The sequence below is a fragment of the Cnephaeus nilssonii genome (genome assembly GCF_951640355.1).
Source record: "Cnephaeus nilssonii genome assembly, chromosome: 15".
Classification (NCBI taxonomy): Eukaryota; Metazoa; Chordata; class Mammalia; order Chiroptera; family Vespertilionidae; genus Cnephaeus; species Cnephaeus nilssonii.
Window position 1 is genome coordinate 69,419,058 of NC_137086.1, and position 25,397 is coordinate 69,444,454.

The 25,397-nt window shown below is 40.4% G+C and overlaps 1 protein-coding gene across 1 annotated transcript in view; it reads left to right on the forward strand.

Annotated features, from left to right (window-relative positions):
• IL1R1 (interleukin 1 receptor type 1) overlaps positions 1–25,397 on the forward strand; it is a 56,850-nt gene that overhangs the window by 22,915 nt on the left and 8,538 nt on the right. Inside the window, exons 2-8 of the mRNA XM_079792437.1 lie at positions 1,450–1,516; positions 15,217–15,451; positions 15,560–15,749; positions 17,674–17,842; positions 19,308–19,373; positions 21,380–21,497; positions 22,804–22,955. Of these exons, the coding sequence (XP_079648563.1) occupies positions 1,456–1,516; positions 15,217–15,451; positions 15,560–15,749; positions 17,674–17,842; positions 19,308–19,373; positions 21,380–21,497; positions 22,804–22,955 (991 nt within the window). The 5' untranslated portion in view covers positions 1,450–1,455. The remainder of the gene's footprint in view (positions 1–1,449; positions 1,517–15,216; positions 15,452–15,559; positions 15,750–17,673; positions 17,843–19,307; positions 19,374–21,379; positions 21,498–22,803; positions 22,956–25,397) is intronic.

Genomic DNA, 25,397 nt, shown 5'->3' on the forward strand with positions numbered 1-25,397 from the left:
AAAAAAACAATAAGAAAAATAAAATAAAGAAATAGAAAGGAAAAAGAAAAAAATTGGAAAAGAAAAAAGTGGCATTCACCTCATCAGAGTTTTTTAGTGCCTCCTGCGATCTGCTGTTTGTGGAGTTTCCTGGATCCTGCTCCAGTGCTGCCTGAAGCTGGACGCTTGGTGTGTTGCTTTTGGTCATTTTGGGTAGGACTGTGGTGCAGGCCAGTGTCAGACGCTGCCGTGTGCCTGGTGCACAGTATGGCTGCCTCTGCTGGCTTGGCTGCACACAGGGAGAACCAAGCTGTGCTCCAAGGCCAGCTGTTACTAGTGCTGGGCCCTGGGGCAGCTCGGCACATGTACCGAGGCACCCCGCCCCCTGCCGCTGCCTTCCTTGTTAGGCTCCTTCTGAAAAAGCCTCTGGCGGTGGGGCTAGTGGGTCTTCGTGAGAGGAGGTGCCATTCAGACTTCAGGGAAGGTGGTGGGTATGACCCCCATCCCAGAACCATGTGACTGAGTCTGTCCCGGATTTTGCCCTGACCTCAGCAGGGCGGATCCTCTACCGCTCGGGCACATGGGCCTCCGGAGCCCCGAGGTCGGGCCTGCCAAGAGCTGGGAGGGTGTTCTATGGGACCTCCTGTGATGGGGAAGTACCAGACTGGTTCACAGGAAAAGTGGGCATAAAGCCTCACCTCAAACCCAGTCACTGACACCCAAAGTCTGCCCAGACTTCTACTCCTTGCTCTATGCTGCTGACTCCTTGCAGGGCGGGTGGCGAGGGACTCCTGGGGGCGGGGTAATTGCTCTCCCCCAGGCTGATGCTCTCCGAGGGGATTGCCCTGCCCAGAAGGGGGCTGCTGCGGTCTCCGAGAATGACTGGCAGCTGTCCCCCCACATCTCTCCCTAGAACCACAAACCCCAAACTCTGCTCAGGCGACTGCAGCCAGCACCACCCTCCCTCCTTAAAGTTTGCTCTTGAAGGGGGAGCGGGTGTCTCCAGCAGACTCGGCTCCCCTTGGTGGGCAGAAACCCCGCTGCTTTCATAGCTGGGTGCTATGTGGCGCCTCTTCCCAGCTCTGGTGCTCCGGGCTGGGGAGCTTCCGGGCTGGGGGCCTGGCCTGGGGTTAGGCCTCACACTTCCCAGGGGAAAGCCCCCGTAGCTAAGCTATCTCTCCAGCACCTCAGCTGCTGTCGGTGGGAGTGGGGCAGTCCCTCCTGCATCTCCACCCTTCCTACCAGTCTCAATGTACCTTCTGCTGCACATCCTTCATTACTAGTATAAGACTCCTCTTCAGCCAGTTCTCATTTGGTTACTCAGGGTGATTGTTCCCCAATTTACTTGTATTTCCAGTTTGGTTTAGCGAGGAGGTGAGTTCAAGATTCACCTACTCTACCGCCGTCTTGAAAGTCTCTGGAATAGTAACATTTCTAACTTTTGTTTTTCTTTCATTCCTGTTTCTCTAGGAGAATATGAAAGTGTTACTCAGGCTTGTTTGTTTCATAGCTCTACTGATTTCTTCTCTGGAAGCTGGTAAGTTAAGCATTTCCATGTGTTATTATCTGCTAAGAGAATCTATTATTTAGAATACATGAAGTACCTTATCTAACAGAATCATTTTTCTTATCTTTCCTGTTGAATCCCAATACTCAGAGCCTCCTTCCTGGTCACAGAACTGTACTGATGAGTATTCTTTTCAGCATCTTCTCATTCTCTTGTTTACATATTTGGAAACAGACCCAGTGAGGTTAAGAGCCCAAGGCCATATCTCTAGTTTCAGAGCAAGAGTTAAAATCCAGCTCTCCAGTGTCTAGTCCAGGCCTCTTCCCACTGTATTGCTGGTCAAAGAGTATAATACAGGAAATCCTGGCTTTCATTAGGAAGAGGCGTTAAATGTAGTCTTAATGAACCCTCAGCTGAAAACCATCAAGAGACAGTTCTTTCTTTTCTCTGTTTATTCATTTCACTCTGTCCCTCTTCCTCCTTTTACTGCAAATGCATTAGCCCCTACCCTGTGCCAGGCGCTAGGTGCTGAGGATACAGAAGTGAATGATCAAGACAGAAAATCTGACTGCAGGTGGTCCACATTCCAGTAGGTTTAGAAAAGTAAACCTTTATTATGTCATTGGTGATAAGTGTAGAGAGAAAAACAGAAGGAAAGGGAGATATAAAGTTTTGGGCCTGGCCGATGTGGCTCAGTGGTTGAGCATCGAGCTGTGAACCAGAAGGTCATGATTCGATTCCCAGTCAGGGCACATGCCCAGATTGCAGGCTCAATCCCCAATGGGGGGCGTGTAGGAGGCAGCTGATCAGTGATTCTCTCTCATCATTGATGTTTCTATCTCCCTCTCCCTCTCCCTTCCTTTTGAAATCAATAAAAATATATTAAAAAATAAAATTTTAGGAATGTGTGGGTGGCAGAAAGTTAAATTTTTTGACAGCGTGACCAGAGAACACTTACTGAGAAGTTGACTTTTGAGTCAACCCTGAAGTTGGGGATGGGGAAACAGTCCAGGCAGATGTGCTAAGGCCCTAAGGAACTGGCATGTTCCAGGCACTAAATACCATCGTGGTTGGAGCCAAGTAAGAAATGAGGGAGGTAATAAGGGATGAGGTCATTTGGTTAATAATATATGTCAACTGCAGATATGCTAACTAAGATGATGTTTGAAGTTGTTTATTTGATTTAGCAACTTAAAAGTCATAGGTGACATTGATCAGAACGATTTTGGTTGATGGGTGGGTCAAACCCCAGATAAATAGAAGTGTATGTCTAGCTGAGACCTTACTTTATTTTATTCCTTTTATTACTATTACTAGAGGCCCAGTGCATGAAATTCATGCATGGGTAGGTTTCCTAGGCCTGGCCAGCAATCAGGGCCAATCTGTGGGGCCACCGGTGTGGTGACTGTGGCCCCCACTCGCACCCGCCTTGGCCTGGCACTGCCTGCTCACCAGCCCTGCCCCCTGCCGCTGCCACCAGTCGCCTCCCTCTGTGGGGCGACCAGCGGGGCGGTTGGGGGGGCCCCCGCTCGCACCCGCCTTGGCTGGCCTAGTGCCACCCACTTGCCGACCCTGCCCCCCACCGCTGCTGGCCGGGGCCTGCGGGTTGGGGGCAGCTCCTGCATTGAGCGTCTGTCCCCTTGTTGTCAGTGCACGTCATAGCGACTGGTCATTCGGCCAGTCGTTGGCCATTTGGTTGATTTGCATATTAGGGTTTTATATAGATAGATTTCTATTGCTTTTGCTACTGCTATTTCCGTTATCTAAATACTTAGGAGTCCTCACTCTGCACAGGTTCTATGCTAAGTGCCTAGCCCCTTTTATTTCAATTCTGTGTTTCTTTTAGCAGCTTGAGTTAATAACTGACATATAATAAACCACACATGTTTAAAGAATACAATTTGGTGTGTTGACATACATTTCCACTCTTAAAATCATCACAATCAAGATAATGAATATATAGTCATTGCTTTCTGAAGTTTCCTGTTGATCTGTGTTTCCTGTAGTGTATGGCTACTTAAGTCTCTGCTTGGTCATCTGATGATTGGTCAGAAATTTCCTTAGACTATTTGACCCAATTAGCCTTCTACCCTTTGCTGAGGGGCCATGTGTGTGTTGAGGTATGCCTTCAACACTTAGGCTGCTCACAACTCTTCGTCTTCACTTCCTGCTGTGCTTGACTTTAAGGTCATCCATATTTAAGAGACTGGTCTTCCCTGGGCATGTACACAGCCCTGCATACATAGGCACTTTTCTGGATTACCCAGGCATATGTTAGAGCTTTTTGAATCTCTTTATGGTCATTTAGTTCCCCAGATTTTATTTTTCCTTTTGGCCAGACTCTTGTTTGTGTCAATGGTATCATGGCTGCAGGCAGCTGCAGAATTAAACAGTTGCCACTGGTTGATTTTTTAAACAAACACTCTTGGGATAGCACTTCTTGTGGAGCTCTGAGTCAGGGCAATAATAACACCATTCTGTGAGGGTGACTTTTCCACAGAGTTGCCAGTCAGGTCAAATTGTGGCAATGCTCCGGAATGGTACTTTTTGAGAGGCTCCAAACCTGGTTCACTCTTGCAAGCCTGCGGCTTTCATAGCTATTGTGTTTGTAAGGCTGCTGGTTTTCGAGTTTATAGTGGAGCTTGAAAGAAAGGCAGATGAGAGTAGTTTAAATTACAAATATATAAATCTCGCTGCTCTGAGATCCAGCTGCCACTGCTTTTTTTTGTTTGTTTGCTTTGTTTGTTTTATCCTATCTAATAAAAGAGTAATATGCAAATTAACCATCACTCAACGAGAAAGATGGCGGCACCCATAGCGGCCGGGGTGGGATGCTGGTGGCGTTGCCCCAGCAATGTGAGCCCAGCAGGCAAGCGTGGCCTGCAGGCAATACCCAGCGACCCGTGAGCAGGCAAGCACGCCCGCAGACAGCACCCAGCAGGAACTGCTTGCCCATTGCCGTGGTGTGGAGCAGGCAGGCCCCACAGAGAGCAGAGAACCATGGGGAGCGGGCCTAAGCCATCAGTAGGACATCCCTAAGAACTCCCAGATTGGAGAGGGTGCAGGTCGGGCTGAGGAAACCCCCTCCCACCTCCCCGTGCACGAATTTCGTGCACCGGGCCTCTAGTTTTAAAATAAAGGTTCTGATTGTTGCATCCCTTTGATTTTGAAAATTGTCCAGCCTTTTTTTTTTTAATATATATTTTATTGATTTTTTTACAGAGAGGAAGGGAGAGGGATAGAGAGATAGAAACATCGATGAGAGAGAAGCATCAATCAGCTGCCTCTTGCACGCCTCCTACTGGGGATGTGCCCGCAACCAAGGTACATGTTCTTGTCCGGAATCGAACCCGGGACCCTTCAGTCCCCAGGCCGACGCTCTATCCACTGAGCCAAACCGGCTAGGGCCAGCCTCTTTTTCTTTTTTTAATTTCTTTATTGATTGTGGTATTACATATGTGTCCTTATTCCCCCATTACTCCCACCCCCCCCCTCCCATTCATGCCCTTACCCCCCTGTTGTCTGTGTCCATTGGTTAGGCTTATATGCATGCATACAAGTCCTTTGGTTGATCTCTCCCCTTTACCCCAACCCTCCCCTACCTTCCCTGAGGCTTGACGTTCTGATCGATGTTTCTCTGTCTCTAGATCTGTTTTTGTTCATCAGTTTATGTTGTTCATTATATTCCATAAATGAGTGAGATCATGTGATATTTACCTTTCTCTGCCTGGCTTATTTCACTTAGCATAATGCTGTCCAGTTCCATCCATGTTGTTGCAAATGGTAAGGACTCCTTCCACTTTACCGCAGCGTAGTATTCCATTGTGTAGATGTACCACAGTTTTTTAATCCACTCATCTGCTGATGGGCACTTAGGCTGTTTCCAACTCTTAGCTATGGTGAATTGTGCTGCTATGAACATAGGGGTGCATAGATCCTTTCTGATTCGTGTTTCTAGTTTCTTGGGATATATTCCTAGAAGTGGGATCACTGGGTCAAATGGGAGTTTCATTTTTAGTTTTTTGAGGAAACTCCATACTGTTCTCCATAGTGGCTGCACTAGTCTGCATTCCCTCCAGCAGTGCATGAGGGTTCCTTTTTTTCTGTATCCTCGCCAGCACTTGTTGTTTGTTGATTTGTTGATGATAGCCATTCTGACAAGTGTGAGATGGTACCACATTGTTGTTTTGATTTGCATTGCTCGGATGATTAGTGACTTTGAGCAGGTTTTCATATGTCTCTTGGCCTTCCTTCTGTCTTCTTTTGAAAAGTATCTATTTAGGTCCGTTGCCCATTTCTTGATTGGGTTGTTTAACTTCCTTTTATTAAGTTGTATGAGTTCCCTGTAAATGTTGGAGATTAAACCCTTATCGTTGTTATCATTGGCAAATATGTTCTCCCATGCAGTGGGCTTTCTTGTTGTTTTGTTGATGGTTTCCTTTGCTGTACAAAAGCTTTTTATTTTGATGTAGTCCCATTTGTTTATTTTCTCTTTAGTTTCCATTGCCCTAGGAGCAGTATCTGTGAATAAATTGCTTCGGCATATGTCTGAGATTTTGCTGCCTGAGGATTTCTCTAGTATTTTTATGGTTTCCCGTCACATGTTCAAGTCCTTTATCCATTTTGAGTTTATTTTTGTGTATGGTATAAGTTGGTGGTCTAGTTTCATTTTTTTTTGCATGTATCTGTCCAATTTTCCCAACACCATTTGTTGAAGAGACTGTCTTGACGCCATTGTATGTTCATGCCTCCTTTGTCAAATATTAATTGGGCATAGTGGTTTGGGTCAATTTCTGGAATCTCTATTCTATTCCATTGATCTGTATGTCTGTTCGTGTGCCAGTACAAGGCAGTTTTGAGAACAGTGGCTTTGTAATACAGCTTGATATCTGGTATTGAGATCCCACCTACTTTGTTCTTCTTTCTCAGGATTGCTGCAGCTATTTGGGGTCTTTTTTTATTCCAGATGAATTTTTGGAGAGTTCTTTCTAGGTCTGTGAAATATGCCATTGGTATTTTAATGGGGAGTGCATTGAATGTGTAGATTGCTTTGGGTAGTATGGACATTTTGATGATGTTGATTCTACCAATCCATGAACACGGTATGTTCTTCCATCTGTTTATGTCTTCCTCTATCTCTTTTTTCAGTGTCCTGTAGTTTTCCATGTATAGGTCTTTTACCTCTTAATTATGTTTATTCCCAGGTAACTTAATTTTTTTAGTGTGATGGTAAATGGGATTGCTTTTTTAGTCTCTCTTTCTGTAAGTTCACTATTGGTGTAAAGAAATGCCATAGATTTCTTGGCATTAATTTTGTATCCTGCTACATTGCCGAATTCATTTATTAAGTCTAATAATTTTTTGATGGAGTCTTTAGGGTTTTCTATGTACAGTATCATATCATCTGCAAATAAGGACACTTTTACTTCTTCTTTTCCAATTTGGATGCCTTTTATTTCTTCTTCTTGTCTCATTGTAATGGCTAGTACTTCCAGTATTATGTCGAACAGGAGTGGTGAGAGTGGGCATCCCTGTCTTGTTCCTGTTCTTAGGGGAAATGGTTTTAGTTTTTGTCCATTGAGTATGATGTTGGCTGTGGGTTTGTCATATATGGCTTTTATTATGTTGAGGTATGATCCTTCTATTCCCACCTTGCTGAGAGTTTTTATCAAGAAAGGGTGTTGGATTTTTTCAAATGCTTTTTCTGCGTCAATTGATATGACTGTGTGATTTTTATCTCTTAATTTGTTTATGTGATGTATCACATTTATTGATTTGCGGATATTGTACTATCCTTGCATTCCTGGGATAAATCCTACTTGGTCATGGTGTATGATCTTTCTGATGTATTGCTGGATCCTACTTGCTAGAATTTTGTTGAGGATTTTGGCATCTATGTTCATGAGGGATATTGGCCTGTAATTCTCTTTCATTGTGTTATCTTTATCTGCTTTTGATATTAGGGTGATGCTGGCTTCATAGAAGGAGCTTGGAAGTGATCCTTCCTCTTGAATTTTCTGGAATAGTCTAAGGAGGATAGGTTTTAGTTCTTCCTTGAATGTTTGGTAAAACTCCCCTGTGAAGCCATCTGGCCCCGGGCTTTTGTTTTGCTGGAAGCATTTTGATGACTGCTTCAATTTCTTCCATAGTTATCAGCCTATTGAGATTTTTATAATCTTCCTGGGTGAGTTTTGGAAGGTTGTATTTTTCTAGGAATGTGTCCATTTCCTCCAGGTTGTCTAGTTTGTTAGAATAGAGTTGTTCATAGTATTTTTTAACAATCCTTTTTATTTCTGTGGGGTCTGTCGTTATTTCGCCTCTTTCATTTCTGATTTTGATTATTTGGGTCCTCTCTCTTTGATTCTTGGTGAGCCTGGCTAGAGGTTCATCAATCTTGTTTATCCTTTCAAAGAACCAGCTCTTGGTTTCATTGATCTTTTGTATTGTTTTTCTGGTCTCTATGTCATTCATTTCTGCTCTGATCTTTATAATTTCCTTCCTTCTGCTCACTCTGGGCTTTTCTTGTTGCTCTCTTTCTAATTCTTTGAGTTGTAGAGTTAGATGATTTACTACCATTTTTTCTTGTTTTTTTTTTTTTTTTTTTTGAGGTAGGCCTGTAGAGCTATAAACTTCCCTCTCAAGACTGCTTTCATTGTGTCCCATAGCATTTGCATTGTTGTGTTTTTATTGTCATTAGTCTCCAGGATGTTTTTAATTTCTTCTTTGATCTCATTGGTAACCCAATCATTGTTTAATAGCATGCTATTCAGCTTCCAAGTGTTTGAATTTTTTGGATTGTTTTTATTGTAGTTTATTTCTAATATTATGCCATTGTGGTCTGAGAAAATGCTTGATATTATTTCAGTCTTCTTGAATTTGTGGAGACTTTGCTTGTGACCCAATATGTGGTCTATTTTTGAAAATGTCCCATGTGCACTTGAGAAGAACGTATATTCTGTGGCTTTGGGACGAAATGCTCTGAAGATGTCAATTAGGTCCATCTGATCTAGTGAGTCATTTAGGATTGCTGTTTCTTTGCTGATTTTTGCCTAGAGGATTTAGCCAGTGTTGTCAGTGGTGTATTAAAGTTCCCTACTATGATTGTATTGTTGTCAATCTCTTCCTTGATATCTTCCAGGAGTCTTTTTATGTATTTGGGTGCTCCTGCATTGGGTGCATATATGTTTACCAGGGTTTTATCCTTTTGTTGTATCGATCCCTTTAGTATTATGAAGTGGCCTTCCTTATCTCTTCTTATGGCCTTTACTTTGAGGTCTATTTTGTCAGATATAAGTACTGCTAACCCAGCTTTTTTTTCATTTCCATTTGCCTGAAAGATGTTTTTCCATCCCTTCACTTTCAATCTGTGTGAGTCCCTTTTTCTGAGGTGGGTCTCTTGTAGACAGCATATATATGGGTCTTGTTTTTTTATCCATTCAGCCACTCGATGTCTTTTGATTGGAGCATTTAGTCTGTTTATGTTTAAAGTTATTATTGAAAGATACTTGTTTGTAGTCATTTTTATTTTTTGTGTCTCTGTTCCTTCTTACCTTTTTATTTCTTTTTTTTTACACCAGTCCCTTTAGCATTTCTTGCATTGCTGGCTTGGTAGTGATAAACTCCCTTAGCCTTTTTTGTCTGTGAAGCTACTTATTTCCCCTTCAATTTTGAATGATAATCTTGCTGGATAGCGTATTCTTGGATTCAGTCCCTTGGTTTACATCACTTTGTAAATTTCCTTCCATTCTTTTCTGGCCTGATGTGTTTCTGTTGAGAAATCACTTGATAATCTAATGGGAGCTCCCTTGTATGTAACTTTCTGTCTCTCTCTGTAGCCTTTAAGATTCTCTTTTTGTCCTGAATATTTGCCATCGTAATTATGATGTGTCTTGGTGTGGGTCTTTCAGGTTCATCCTGTTTGGGACTCTCTGTGCTTGTGTGACTTTTATCTTCCCCACACCAGGGAAGTTTTCTGACATTATTTCTTCAAATAGGTCTTCTAACCCTTGTTCCTCTTCCTGTTTTTCTGGCACCCCTATTATTCGTATGTTGCTTCATTTCATATTGTCTCATAGCTCCCTTAGGCTCTCCTCCTGTCTTTTAATTTTTTTCTCCAGTTGCAATTCAGTTTGGCTGTGTTTTGCTTCCCTGTCTTCTAATTCACTAATTTGGTCCTCTGCTTCTCCTAGTCTACTGTTGAAACTTTCCATGGTGTTTTTTATTGCAGCTATATCACTCTTCATTTCTTCTTGATTCTTAAATAAGTTGTTGATTTTTTTTCATCCATTTCTTCTTGATTCTTACATAAGGTGTTGATTTTTTCTTCCATCCGGTTTATGAACTCTATGACCCTTATTCTGAATTCTTTTTCTGACATATTGCATGTCTCTGTTTCACTTAGCTGCTTTTCTGGCAATTACTCCTTTTCTTTCCTTTGGGTGTATCTTTGTCTACCCATTTTTCGTCTCACCAACTGATCTAGATGTCAAGTCGTGCAGGGGCTGCTCCTTGGGTGGCAGTGGCTTCTCAGGCCGCGGTTGCTCCTCAGGTGGTCACGGTAGCAGCTGCTTCTCAGTTGTCCAGCCTTTTTGTTATTTTTATCCATTCTTGCTGTTCTGGAAATCCTGCCTCAAAAGATAAGATTTTGTGTGTTTTGTTTTTTTAATAAGGATATCCAATTTATTGAAAACGCTATCTTTTCTCCACTCAATTTCCTTTATGCCTTTGTAAAAAAATCAGTTAAATATGTTTGTGTAATTTATTTCTGGGGTTTCTGTTCAGTGACCTATTCATCTTTATGTCAATACTACACTGTCTTAATTCATGTGGCTTTATAATAAATGTTGAATTAAGTCAGTGTAACTCAACTTTGTTCTTCTTAAAATCAAAGTTGTTTTGACTAATTATATATAAATTTTAGAATCAGTTTGTTAATTAGTACAAAAAGTCCTGCTCAGATATTAATGGGGATTGAGTTGAATATAACCCAATTTGGGGACAACTAACATCTTAATGATATTGAGTGTTCTGATCCATGATCATTTATTTAGATCTTGTTTTTCTTAGCTGGTATTTGCAAATCCATTCAATTTTGCATACTCATATTACATTACAATTCACTAATCCTTCTAGATCTTTTGTAGATTTCACAGATGATCATGTTGTCTGCAAATAAAGCTATTTTACTTTCCCCTTCAATCTGGGTGCCATTTATTTTTTTCTTAACTTAATGTTCTAATTAGATCTTCCAGTAAAATATTAAATAGAAGTGATTAGAGTGGAAAATCCTGACCTCATTCCTAATCTTGCTGTGTATAAGAGCTGTACGTTTTTCATAGCTGAGAGTTCACCTCTATTCCTAGTTTGCTGATGTTGGATTTTGTCGTTTTTTTTTTTTTTTTTTTTCTGGGTCTACTGAAATGATTATATAGATTTTCTTTTAAACTCTGTTAATATATGGAATTTCATTGATTGATTTTTTTGAATGTGAATCCAACTTTGCATTTCTAGGATGCTATATACATCACAATATATTATCCTTTTTTGATATATTGTAAGATTCAGTTTGATGAACTGTTTTAAATAAATTTTGCATTTATGTTTATGATGATTGGCTTATGTTTTCTCTTGTAATGTCTTTGTCAGGTTTTAGTATTAGAGTAATGTTGACCCCATAGAGTGAATAGGGACATGTTACTGACTCTTCAATTTTCTGCAAGAGTTTGCCTAAAATTTCTTCCATAAATATTCCAGTGACACTATCTAGGCCCAACATTTTCTTTGTTGGAAGGTTTTAGCTGCAAATTCATTTTCTTTAATATCTATAGGGCTATTCAGGTTATTTATTTCTTTTTGAGGGAGCTCTTATAGTCTGTGCCTTTCAAGGAATTTTATTGTTTCACATAAGTTATTGAATTTATTGGCATAAATTTGTTCTTAATATTTCCTTATTACTCCTTGAGAGATAACACCTCTCTTTTTTCCTGGTTATTCTGGATGGAGATTTTATCAATCATATTTTCTGAAAGAACTAGCTTTTGGTATCTGATTTTTCTCTGTTACTTTTTTGTTTTCTATTTCATTGATTTTTTTGTTGTTAATCCTCACCTGAGGATATTTTTTCCATTGAGTGTTAGAGAGAGTAGAAGGGAGGGAGGTATTGGAGGGGGGCAGGGGACAGAGGGAGAGAGAGAGACAGAGAGGAGGGAGGCAGAGAGAAACATCAATGTGAGAGAGACACATCCATTGGTTTCCTCCCACACATACCCCTACCGGGGTCAGGGATCAACCTGCAACCCAGGTACATGCCCTTGCCTGGGAATTGAATCTGTGGCCCTTTGGGGCGCAGGCCGACCCTCTAACCCTGAGGCCACATAGCCAGGGCTCACTGGTTATCTGCTGGATTCATGTTATTTTTTATCTTCTGCTTACATTGGGTGCATTGTTTTTCTAATTTATTGAGTGGAAACTGAAATCATCAGTTTGAGATCTTTTTCCTTCTATAGGCATTTAGTGCTGTCAGTTTTCCTCTACCCACTGCTTTCATTGAATATCATCAACTTTGACATGTTGTATTTTCCTTATCATTCATTCAAAATACCTTCTACTCTCGCTTTTTATTTCTTCTTTGACTCATGGGTTATTTAGAAGTGTGTTTTTAGTTTTATTTTATTATTTTACAAATAATATTTTTTATGATTGCATTCTGCTTACTCTGGAAGTTGTGTTCAAATCTGCTGATGCTTTATAGAGCTGATAAATTAGAACAGTATGGATTCCCAGCTAACAGTGTGTTTTATATTCATTTAAAATGTTTTCTCAAACATATTGGGAATTCCTAGATAGGTTTTGGTTATTGGTTTCTAATTGAATCCTATTGTCACCAGAAAATGCACTATGTCTAATTTGAATCCCTTTAAATACATCAATTATTGGGTGATGAACAAGAATATTGTATATGTTGGTAAATTTGTTGTGTTAAAAATGTGTATTCTACTATTGTTGGGTAGGATTTTCTATAAATACCAGTTATGCCAAATTTTTTTATTCAAACCTTTTATATCATTAGTGATTTATCTAATTGTTCTATTTGTTCTATCAATTATTGTTTGAGTAGGGTATTGGATTCTCTGACTATAATTGTGGGTTTTTCTATTTCTCCTTGCAGTCTTAACATTTTTTAAAAATATATATTTTTATTGATTTCAGAGAGGGAGAGAGACATAGAAACATCAGTGATGAGAGAGAATCATTGATTGGCTGCCTCCTACATGCCCCACACTGGGGATCGAGCCCACAACCTGGGCATGTGCCCTTGACCGGAATCGAACCTGAGACCCTTCAGTTCGCAGGCCAACACTCTACCCACTGAGCCAAACCAGCTAGGACAAAGTCTAACATTTTTGCTTCAAGTATTTTGAAGCACTGTTAGTAGCTTAGTAAACATTTAGGATTACTGTGTACTTCTTGATGAATGACTTCTTTATCATAATGAAATGACCCTTTTTATCCCTGGTAATAATCTTTACTGTACAATCTAATTTGGTTGTTAACAATGTAACAACCATTTAAACTTTCTTTTGATTAGTGTTAACCCCACCATTTTTTTTTACTTGCAATGTTATTTGTATCTTTATATTTAAAGTGTGTGTAAGTGTGATGGCGTGTGTGTATGTGTGTATGTGTGTGTGTTTGTGCGAGACAGCATACAGTTGGATTCTTCTTACTTTATTTAATCTGACCACCTCTGCCTTTCAATTGGGATGTTTAGACCATTAATATTTTAAAATATGATTATTAATATATTTGGATTTAATTTCAGGATCATATTATTTTATAATTACCTTTGTAGTAAACATTTCTGGTGTATTTATTCCTTTGTGTAGATTCATTTTTATCCAATATTATTTTCTTTATCTCTGATGGACTTGTTATATTTTCCTGATAGTGCAGGTCTACTGGTGATGAATTTTTACAGCTCTTATAAATACACAAATAAGTTTTGTTTTGTCTTTATTTTTGAAAGACATTTTCACTGAGTATAGACTTCTAGGTTGACTTTTTATCTTTCAGTATTTACCTTTATTCCACTTTCTTCTGGCTTCTATTTTTTCTGGCAAGAAGGCTGAATTATTTTTTCTTTGTTGGGTGGAGTTTTCTTTATGCTTCTTTTGCCTGGGTTTTATTGTGATATTAGAGTCTGTGAGCTCCTCATTTTCATTAAATCTTGAAAAATTTCAACCTGTATGCCTTCAAATACTCTTCTGTTTCACTCACCTTTCCTCTACCTCAGGGATTCCTATGTCATGTACTGAAGTTGGCCAGCAGCTAAATACTGCCCTATTAATTTTGTTCTTTTTCGCTGTGTGTTTAATTTTGAATAGTTTCTAATGCCATGTCTTAAAAGTCACTAATCTTTTCTTCTGCAATGTCAAATCTGCCATTAATCACATCCAGTGGGGTTTTTTTAAAAATCAACATTGTAGTTTTTATTTCTAGAAATTTGATTTAAGTTTTTTAAAAACAACTCCCACGTCTCTTCTCAACAGGTTTGATCTAGTGTCTCGAACAAGTGAAATACAAATTATTTTAATTTTTCATCTATTCTATCACCTCTGTCATTTCTGGGTCAGTAGTGATTATTTTCTCCTCATTATTGGTTATATTTTCCCGCTTCTCTGCATGCCTAATAATTTTTTAAAAGGTGCTAGACATTGTTATTTTCACCATGTTAGTTGCTGGATATTTTTGTATTATGAAGAATGTTCTTGAGTTTGCTCTGTCATAGGTTTACTGTTGAAAACAGTTGATCATTTCAGGTCTTGCTGTTAAACTTTATTAGTTATGATCAGGAAAAATTTTATTCTAGGCCTGATTTCCCCCGTCTACTGAGTCAAAACCCTTCTGGGTATTCTACCTGATGCCCCATGATTTTTGAGGTTTTCCATTCCAGCTGTAAACAGCAACTATTTCCAGAATTGTGTGTGGGTTAGGTATTATTTACTCTAATCCTTTTGGCAATTCACACTCTGACCGTGGGTAGTTTTTCTTATATAACTTAAGCTAATCAATACTCAGCTGAAAACTGGAGGGAGGCTCTGTAGGTCAGCAAAGTGCTTGCTCCCTCCCTCTCCCGCTCGCTCTGTGTGCAGGGCTGATCTGCTCGGTGCTCTGCCCTGCACACTTTTGGTTTCCTTGGATTCCCAACTCCGTTTCCTCACCCAGAGAACACGAGACTTTGCCTGGCCTTCCTCCTTGCAATGCCCTGGTCCTGAATCTCTCTAGCAGTGATTGGGTGAATTATAGGGCTTACCTCCTTTGAGTCCCCCCTTTCTGATATTTCTATTTTTTATGTCCAATGTCGTGAACATTATTGTTTCATAAACATTGTCCATTTTTCAGTTGTTCAGGTAGGAGGGCAAGTCCAGTCCCTTATACTCCATCTTGTCTTGAAGCATCTCTCACCTGCTACACTTTCACCAGTTTTTAGATGACTTAAGAGGGGATGGAGGTTACATAACTTGCTCAAGGGCACTCAGGTAGTAAGTAACACAACTGAATTTGAATATAAATCTTTCAGACTTCCAAGATAGTGGTGTTAATCATAAGGCTGTTAAATATTTCATATGAATTAATGTATTGAGTAATTGATACATTTATATGTAGATATTATATTAAGAAACATTGACAGATTTCATATAGAATTTGCTTTTCCTCTCTCCCTTTTAAAGGTCAATGTGAGGAACGTAAAGGACAAATAATTTTAATTTCTTCTGCATATGAAATTGGTGTTCGTACATGTCCTCTTAACCCAAATGAAAACAAAGGCACTATAAATTGGTATAAAAATGACAGCAACACAGCTATACCTATGGAAAGAGGCTCCAGGATTCATCAATACAGAGATAAGCTTTGGTTTGTTCCAGCTAAGGTCGAGGACTCAGGACATTACTATTGCACAGTGAGGTAAGGAAGCAGTTACCGTGTTTCAGACATGTGTGCTGTGCACCTACAGTAGTTAAGACAGAAATGTCCTTTAATAATGATTGATTCACCTATTTTGATTTATTTTAGAAATTCAACTTACTGTCTCAAGATTGAACTAATTGCAAAGTTTGTACAACATGAACCTGACCTGTGTTACAGTGCACAAACCATGTACATACAGAAACTAATTATTGCAGGAAATGGACAACTTGTGTGTCCTTATTTGGATTATTTTAAGGATGAAAACAATGAGTTACCCAAAATAGAGTGGGATAAGGTAATGTCTTAATATATATATATATTATTATTACTTCTTAAATCTTTATTGTTGAAAGTATTACATAGGTCCTCTTTTTCCCCCATTAACCTCTTCCAGCCAGCTCCTGTTCCCCTTGCCCCAGGCCCTCACCACCCCATTGTCTATGTCCATGGGTTATGCATATATATATATATGCATGCAAGTTCATTGCTTGATCTCTTCCCACCCACTGTCCCTGCCTTCTCTCTGAGGTCCAATAGTTTGTTCATGCTTCTATGTCTCAGGTAATGTTATATTAAATATAGTATTTTATTTTTCCAACAAATAAAATAGTTTTCTTTCACAGACAATATGTTGAATCTGCAAAGTACACTTTCATTTGGCATATCATTTACTTTTGAGTAGTGAAACTTAATAGGACATTTTTAAAAAAGTTGTAAGACTACATATATTTAATTTGCAGCTTTACTAAAAGCTTACTTTTTGTTATTTTTCTTAAGAAGATACAGTTGAAGAAGAGTATAGTAAGAATAAAAGAAGTTTAAAGATAAGGCAGTATAAATTTAGGGTTTTTAAGAGATAACTATTTGTTTTAAAAAAGTATTCCTTTTTTTGTTTATTTGTTAATCCTCACCCAAGGATAAATTTTAAAAATATATATTTTTATTGATTTCAGAGAGGAAGGGAGAGGAAGAGAGAGATAGAAACATCAATGATGAGAGAGAAACATTGATCGGCTGCCTCCTGCATGCCCCACATTGGGGATTAAGCCTGCATCCCGGGCATGTGCCCTGACCAGGAATTGAACGGTGACCTCCTGGTTCATAGGTTGACGTTCAACCACTGAGCCACGCTGGCTGGGCACCCAAGGATATTTTTTCTATAGATTTTTATACAGAGTGGAAGGGAGGGAGGGTGAGAGAGATAAACATCAATATGAGAAAGACACTTCCATTGTTGCCTTCCGCACATGCCTCAGCTGGGGCCAAGGATTGAACCTGCAACCCAGGCACATGTCCTTGACTGGGAATCAAACCTGCAGCTCTTTGGTACATGGGCTGGTGCTCTAACCACTGAGTGACACAGGCCAGGGCACAAAATTTATTCTTTTGTGTTTTATTAAAATATCAAGTGGTCCTTAAATAACTTCATAGCTTCTTTCTTTTATTTTAATCCTCACCTGAGGATATGTTTTTATTGATTTGAGAGAGAGAAACATTAATAGGTTGCCTCCTGTACACACCCCAATTGGGAATCCAACCCACAACCTGGGGATGAGCCCTGAGGGAGGACTGAACCGCTGCCTTTTGGTGTTCGGGAGGATGCTCCAAACCACTGCCCCACCGCGCCCAGCGCAGCAGTTCGGTATCTGCCTGAGAAGAGACTGCCTAGCACTCCACGGGACAGATCGGTTTGCTACCGTAGATCTATACCTGGGCTGCTAAGGCTTCTTTGGGGAACATTCTGTGCAGGGTAAGAGACACAAAATCCATAACATCTGGGAAGAAAGGAAGCACAGCGTACAAACTATAGTGTGAGCATTCTTTCCTCCAATGTGTTTTTCTTTATTTCCAAATAAATTTGTTTTCAAAGTGCAAGGCTCATAGGTGTGTTTACTATCCTAGGAGTATAATTATGACTTTTGCCACAAAAATCACAACATTAAAACTTGTTATGCAAGGAATCTCTCTCTCTCTCTCTCTCTCTCTCTCTCTCTCTCTATATATATATATATATATATATATATATATATATGTGTGTGTGTGTGTGTGTGTGTGTATAAATATATGTATATATATGTATAAATATACATAAAATATGATAGACATATTACATATGTATAAAACATTTGCTGATATGGAAAAATGGAATTTTTCCTCCTGGCAGACTGGAGAAAGTTATTAATTGGTTTTCAATACTCCCTTCCTGTTGCTCTATCTAGGACTGCAAACCTCTACTTCTTGACAATGTGAACTTCATTGGAGAATCAAATAAACTCATCATCATGAATGTGACTGAAGCGCATAAAGGCAACTACACTTGCCGTGCATCCTACGTGCTCTTGGGAAAGCGGTATCGCATCACGCGGATGATCGAGCTTTTAACTCTTGGTGAGTCACAGCTCTAGCCTAAGACTTCCCATCCGGGAAGGCCCAGGGATCCGGATTCTACTAGCACCTGCATGTCCGTGGAGGAGCTCGCGCCACGAGAAGCTGGATGACTTGCCAGAGTCACATGGTTTTAACGTTTGTTGCTAAATACCATGTGAATGGCTTCCCTCCTGCTTCAGATCAAGTGCTATTTAAACGATATGAGCCGCATTTCCAACTGAGTGAGCAGGCTCGTTCTTTGGGGTGGCTGAGGATGGTTCTTTCTGAGAGCTCCATAAATCGTATATGATAATTATTCTTATTAATTTCCTGAGCTTTCAATTTTCTATTGTTTCATATTAAAAACTATTTTACAACAAAATACACTTTTAAAAATTACCTGGGGCAGGGAAGAGTGTGCAAGCGTTCTGTAAGCATCCGATTTTGTAAGCTTTCCGTAACACACAGAGACGCTCACTCGCGGGGGTTTGAATGTTAAAGGGGTCTCTACTGATAATCATGCTGGGAAACAGACATGAGAGGGAGTGTCGCAGGGCAGGGACCCAGAACCGGACCGCCTGACATACAGCTGAGCTTTCTTAATTCCATCATACTTTTATTTCTTCAAAATTTATTATTTTGTTGAATCAGAATTAATTCCTACTAGTATCAGTGAACCATAATTTTCAGCAGTCACAGCCATCTTGAGCTTTGAGCAGCCTCTCTCTGGTCATTGTGTAGCTCTGGTTTGTTTTTCTTGACTTGTAGCAACCAGACCAGCAGACAGAGTCTTCATCTCCTTTTCTGATCCCTGTGTACTTAATCAGGGTGAGGTCATTTTTAAATCTTCTTCTAAAGGGAGATTCAAAATGATTTATGGAGCATCTACTACGTGCCAGGCACTGTTCTAGGTGTACACTGTATTAGCAAACCAAAGAGACAGTATCCTGCCTTATGGAGCTGACATTTAAGTTCATAGTTTCTCAGGCTTGGCCACAGGTTACACCTTGAAGCCAATCTTTTTGTAAATAACAGATTGATTTCTGGGGCTACTTAATATTTTTATCCTGTTTTAATAAACTATGCCAAATTGCTTGACATTCTACTCTTGGGTCATTAGTGAAGGTCCCGTGTCTAAGCAGGTCCAGCATCGAAGGCCCTCTGCGGAGAGATGCTGCGCCAGGCCCGCACCACGCCCGCCTCGGCCGGGCTGGCTCCAGGAGAGCCTTGGTCTGTGGCCGAGCCTGTGCTGCGTGCGGCTCTGTGTAGCCCAAGCTGCCGGGCTCAGAGGGCGCAGGCTTTGGAGCGGGTTGTCGTGATTGGGCTGTGGCCTCTTTCACTTCTTGCCTCTGTCTCCTGCCATAAATGCGTCCGGCATTTGAGGGAATATCTGCCAGATGCCGTGTACAGTTTGGTGTACTTGCCAAGTGTTGTCATTTGAGACTCTGATCTGCGCGGACTGAGAGCCTGTGGGTGTTTATTTCAGAGGAGGAGAGGCCCCAGAGCCCTGAGATTGTGAGTCCGGTGAACGAGACGACGGAAGTGGTCCCGGGTAAGTAGCCTCCAATCGGGACAGGCTGCAGTATTTATTCTGAATTCAAGATTAAGATAAATTGTACCTTTACTACACAGAGCCTACGCTGTTTACTGGACATGTCTATAATGAGAGAGAAGTGGCCTAGGTTGTCATACTAAATGTTCCTGTGGATTTCCTGCCTCTTATGGTACAAATCGCACCACCTCTGGTTTGGCCATCCTTGCTTTCCCGTGGAGACTTACCACGAGAACCCAGCCCCAGGCCAATCTCAGCGAGCCGAGGGTGAGAGTGTGCCTTCCGGCGCAGTGTCCCTGACACCAGAGCAAGCCTTTAGGCAGGGGAGCTGGACTGCAGGCAAAAGGATGTCGTTCCAGAAAAACACTTTCACAAGTCAGTTCACTTGTACATTGTTTATTTCAAGAATGAAGAAATCTTATAAGCATCCAGCCCAGCCCCGTGCAGTGCAATAGCCACTAGCCACATGTAGTTATGCATATGTGAATTTAAATTAAGTAAATTAATTTAGTTCAATTGAATATTAGTTTCTCAGTCAAGCGCTTAATAGCCACATGTGACCAGTGACTTCAGGATTAACACAAATAGAGCACATTTTCACCATCACTGGACATTCCATTAGAAACCGCTGGTCTAAGTGTAAAGACAGGTTTTGGTACCAGAGAATCAAAAATCAAGTTAGTGTAGAGAATTCTCTTCTGTAATAGTAACTGCAAGAAGACAAGGATTAGAGGTAAGAGTTGGGACCTATGGATTCTGTTAATTTGTTATTCATGATGTATGGTAATATAAAGAAATTCTTAGATATAAACTAACAAGCATGTATAACTCAAAATTACATATGGGCCTATAGAATCGAAAGCAGGGTTACCCAGGCTTTGTTTCATCCCTGTGCCCCTTTGGGAGCCTAAAAAGGCATTTCCCTCCAGCCCTGCTCCTTTCTCAGAACGTAGCATCACAGATGCTGTCTGTCGATGTACTCTGGCACTTTGAGGGCCACAAACCCTTGCAACAGCTAAGCCTTTCTTGGCCCCTTAAACCAATAAAACAACTGAAGTATTATATGCCCCAAGTAAAATGTACATGGATATTTTCCTGATTTGGTGGTAGAGGAGGATTTTAGAAAAAAATAGTGAAAACAGATAAACAGTTATAAATTTGACCAAACAAAAAATAAAAATATCTTTACCAAAGGATTTCCATAAACAAAATTGAGATGAAAGCAAGCAACACTGAGGGCTTTTGGAGTAGTTCCATGTGTGATGGAGATACTGTAATAATGCCAGTAAGTAACGGACAGCAGGGATAACCAGCAGTTCTTAAAGGCAAATGAACACTGAGCTTATAAAAGACATGTCGATTCGCCATTAATACAGTCGAAAATGTGAATGGAATGTTTTTCCCCTCTGAGTCGGCACTGACTGGGGGGAGCCTGGGTGGATGCACGGCACTCCCTGCTGGGCGAGTGGGAAGTGCAGTCTTGTGTGGGCGAGAGGGGCTGGCTTTTAACAGTATCTCCTTTAACTGGATTCTGCTTCTGGATTTTTACTCAGAGTGCTGTTTCAGAAAATGTACAATATTGATGTACAAGAATGCTCATTGGAATAGTAATCATAATAATGAAAAATTAGGAACTGGTTGTGTTTAGCACTAGGGAAATGATTATCATATTCTGTCTGATTGCGTAATGCTGAACCAGCTACAAAGGAGCCTATTTTGGAAGGCTAATCGTGTGAGCCAACATTCCCAACACAATAATAATTACAAATAGTAGATAATAACACCCCATTTAAGTAATCGCATGTGTACACAGAGAGGATAAGGAATGAGATACATAACGTTATTAATAGTGGTTATCTCTAGGTGGTAAGTGTAAGGCTGATTTTTCTTTCTCTTTGTGCTTTCCTATAATTTAAAATTCGTATCCAATAGCCATTTGTTAATATAGATAAATGGATCACATGAAAATTAATTAATGTTAGGCTTTAAAATGCACTGCTTCGCAGGCTCCCAGCTACAGTTGGTGTGCAATGTCACTGGCCCTGACACTAACTTTGTCTACTGGAAGTGGAACGGGTCGCTAATTGATGACGACGACCCAGTGCTGGTGGAAGACTACATACAGTAAGTATGCCGAGCGCCAACCGCAGCAGAGATGTTTTGGTGTTAAATCGCACGTCATACTTTATACAGTCTTGATGGTTTAACCTAATAGCAAAAGTTACTTGACAGTTGATTGGCCCTTTGCCACCCATATTGAGCTTTGTTAAGCTAAACAGGATTTACAAGAGCTTGTACATCTACACTAATAAAAGAGAAAGATGCAAATTGACCATACCTCTGTGACGCCCACCAGCCAATCAGGACTGAGTATGCAAATTAGCCCAACAAAGATGGCGGGTTAATTTGCATAGGCAGGCACCAAGCGGCCGAAGGCAGGGCGGTGCCAAGCAGCCTGGGTCCCAGGAATGGGCGTCAAGCCCACAGCCTCCCAGGACCATTGCTGACCCTGGGAGGCAAGGGCGGCCGCACCAAGCCACGCCCACAGGCTCCCGGGACCATCGGCGGCCGTGCAGCTTGACAGCAGACAGCGGGGCCTGCTTGGCTGTAGCTGCAGCAACCCGTGAGCAGGCCAGTGGGCCCGCAGGCAGCACCCAGCAGGGCCTGCTTGCCCATTGCCGTGGTGTGGAGCAGGCAGGCCCTGCAGAGAGCAGAGAACCGTGGGGAACGGGCCTAAGCCGTCGGTAGGACATTCCCTGAGGGCTTCCGGATTGGAGAGGGTGCAGGTAGGTCGGGCTGAGGGACTCCCCCTCCCCCATGCACAAATTTCATGCACCAGGCCTCTAGTTTAAGATAAAAATGCATGTCATCGTAGTGCAAATTCAGGACCACTTGGAAGGCTTTCCGTTAAATTAGTCACATATGTTGCAACATTCTGGTGAAGCAATCTTCATGTTATTCCACTTTTTATTAAACAATCTAAAAAGGACGCATAAAATGGGGCCAAGAATCATGCCCTTCACTTCTCAAGTCCCCAGGGGCTCCTTAACCTCTCTAGGGATAAACTCCTGACTCCTTAGCATCACCTTCAAACCCTTTGCCATCTGCCTGCTCTACTCTTGTTCCATATATTCTTTTCTGTGCTACATGGAGACAAAAATGCATATGTTCATATTTTTCTTCTTGGAAGCTGGTGATTTTTATTCAGTTTCTCTCCTACTGAGTCTTTTACTGATAATGAACTTAGGTCCATAACATCTCCATCAGTGTTGCTAACAGCCTGATTGTTATACCTGTGCGTAGGCTGGTGATTGTTTCTGCCGTAATTTATACAACAAATAAAGAGAAAAACCATGCATGTGTCTTATTTGTTGTTAATGCAGTTTACTTAAAACAACTTTTTATTTCTCTCTCTCTCTCTTTTGAACAGAGTGGAAAATCCTTCATCCAAAAAAACGAATACAATCATCCTAATGCTTAATATTTCAGAAGTGAAAAGTAAATTTTATCTATATCCATTTACCTGTGTAGCCAGGAATAAATATGGTGTAAATTCAGCATATATCCAATTAATACACCCAGGTAAACAATACAGCTGTTTATTGGAAATGTGCTTTTATGTTACCATGGTAGGATTCTGTGACCTTGAGGTTTGCAATGCTCTTCCCTCTGCCCAGAATGCTCTGGGATTCCTGTTAACCTGGATAGCATCTTCCCTTTTTTACTTCTCGGCTGAACTGTTTCTTCTGTACTGTTCTCTGCCAAGACAGATGAGGTGAGGGCACTAGCACTCTAGGTCCCCACCCACCACAGTAGTTGTCATACTTAGTTTTCTTTACTTGGCTGCAAATTCTGTGGTGCTGCAGACCATTTATCTTCCTAACTATTGTATTTCCAGAACTAGTAGCAACTTAAATCTGGTCTTGGTAGGTATCTAATGAATATTTTTAGGTGAATGATGGATGTGCAGGGAAAGTTTAAATGTTGTTTTTTTTTTAAATATATATATATATTTTATTGATTTCAGAGAGAAAGAGAGAGATAGAAACATCAATGATGAGAGAGAATCATTGATCGGCTGCATCCTGCACACCCCGCTACTGGGGATCGAGCCCACAACCCCGGGCATGTGCCCTTGACCCGAATCAAACCCAGACCCTTCAGTCTGCAGGCCAATGCTCTATCCACTGAGCCAAAACAGCTGACTGTGGGGGAAGTTTAAATATTCACTTTCCAGAGAGAGTGTCAGAAGTTATTGATTTTCATGAGTTGTATAATCTTAAGACACAGTATTGAGAGTATTTGTGAAATATTTTAAGATTATCTGTAGTTAAAATAGGGTATTTATGAATGTGTACTTGGAAGAAAATCTGAACAGACAAACTATTAGACTTAATAAATGAATTTAGCAAGATAACTAGTCTCTATATATGTACTATTTCTATGTATGTCTATAAATAGACCAATAACAAACCAATAGAATTAAATTTAAAAGGTATCATTTACAGTAGCATAAAAATTATCAAAGATATAGGAATAAGCTAGCAAAAGCTGTTCAAGACCTCTGTAATATAAACTAAAAAACAACAATATTATTGAGTAAATTGGAGAAGACCTCAATAGATGGAGGGATATACAATGCTCATGGATTGAGAGACTCAATATTATAAAGATATTAGTTGTCCCCAAGTGAATTTATAGATTAAAAACCATCCCACTCAAAATCTCAGCACTCTCTGTGCAAGTATGGGTGCGTGTATATATATGTGTGTGTGTGTGTGTGTGTGTGTGTGTGTGTGTGTGTGTGTGCTGTGTGTGTGTGTTGTGGGCGGGCTTATTCTAAAAGTCATATGGAAATGTAAAGAGTCAAGAACAGTCAAGATGGTCTTAAATAAAAATGATAAGTTTATAAGATTTATACTATAGATACCACGATCTTGTATGAAGTTACAGTTGTGAAGATTGTAAATATAAACTATCAATTGAACCAATTGGCTATTGGTCTAGAAAATGGTGTATCTTGATTTCTACTTTATACCCAAATCAATTGCAGATGGGCCAAAGACTTATATTGAAAAAGTAAAATAAGAGAGCTTTTAGGTTCTCTTTTCTTTTTAAAGAATATGTTTTTGTTGTTGTTTTTTGTTTTTTTTTAGAGAGAGAGGAAGGGAGAGGGAGAGTGAGATAGAAACAACAATGAGAGAGAACACTGATTGGCTGCTTCCTGTATGCACCCCTCACCAAGGCTGCAACCTAGGCATGTGCCCTGACCGGGAATTGAACTGATGGCCTCTTGGTGCATGAATTGATGCTCAACCACTGAGCCCATTGTCTGGGCAGGTTCTCTTTCTTGATGCCTACATACCCCTGATGTTTATTTTTTGTTTTATTTTTAAAAAATCTTTATTGTTGAGAGTTTTACAGATACCCCCTTTTCCCCGCATTGCCCCCTTCCAGCCAGCTCCCACCCCACTCCAGGCCTTCACCACCCTTTTTTCTGTGTCCATAGGTAAAGCATACATGCATATAAGATCTTTGGTTAATCTCTTTCTGTCCCCCTTCCCTCTGAGATTCATTCATCAATCTATTCCATGTTTTCATGCCTCTGGTTCTATTTTATTCATCAGTCTATTTTGTTGATTAGATTCCTTGTTCATGTACTTTGACTTTTAGATTTAATTATTGATACATATGTATTTATTGCCATTTTATTGTTCATATTTTTCTTCTTCTTTCCTCCTCCTCCTCTTCCTCTTCTTAAAGAATGCCCTTCAGTATTTCATATACTGGTTTGGTGGTGATGAACTCCTTTAGCTTTTTCTTGTCTGTGAAGGTCTTTATCTGATCCTCAATTCTAAATGATAGCTTTTCTGGGTAGAGTAATCTTGGTTGTAGGTCCTTACTATTCATCACTTTGAATATATCTTGCCACTCCCTTCCGGCCTGCAGAATTTCTGTTGAGAAATTAGCTGATAGTCATATGGGTGCTCCTTTGTAGGTAACTAACTGCTTTTCTCTTGCTTT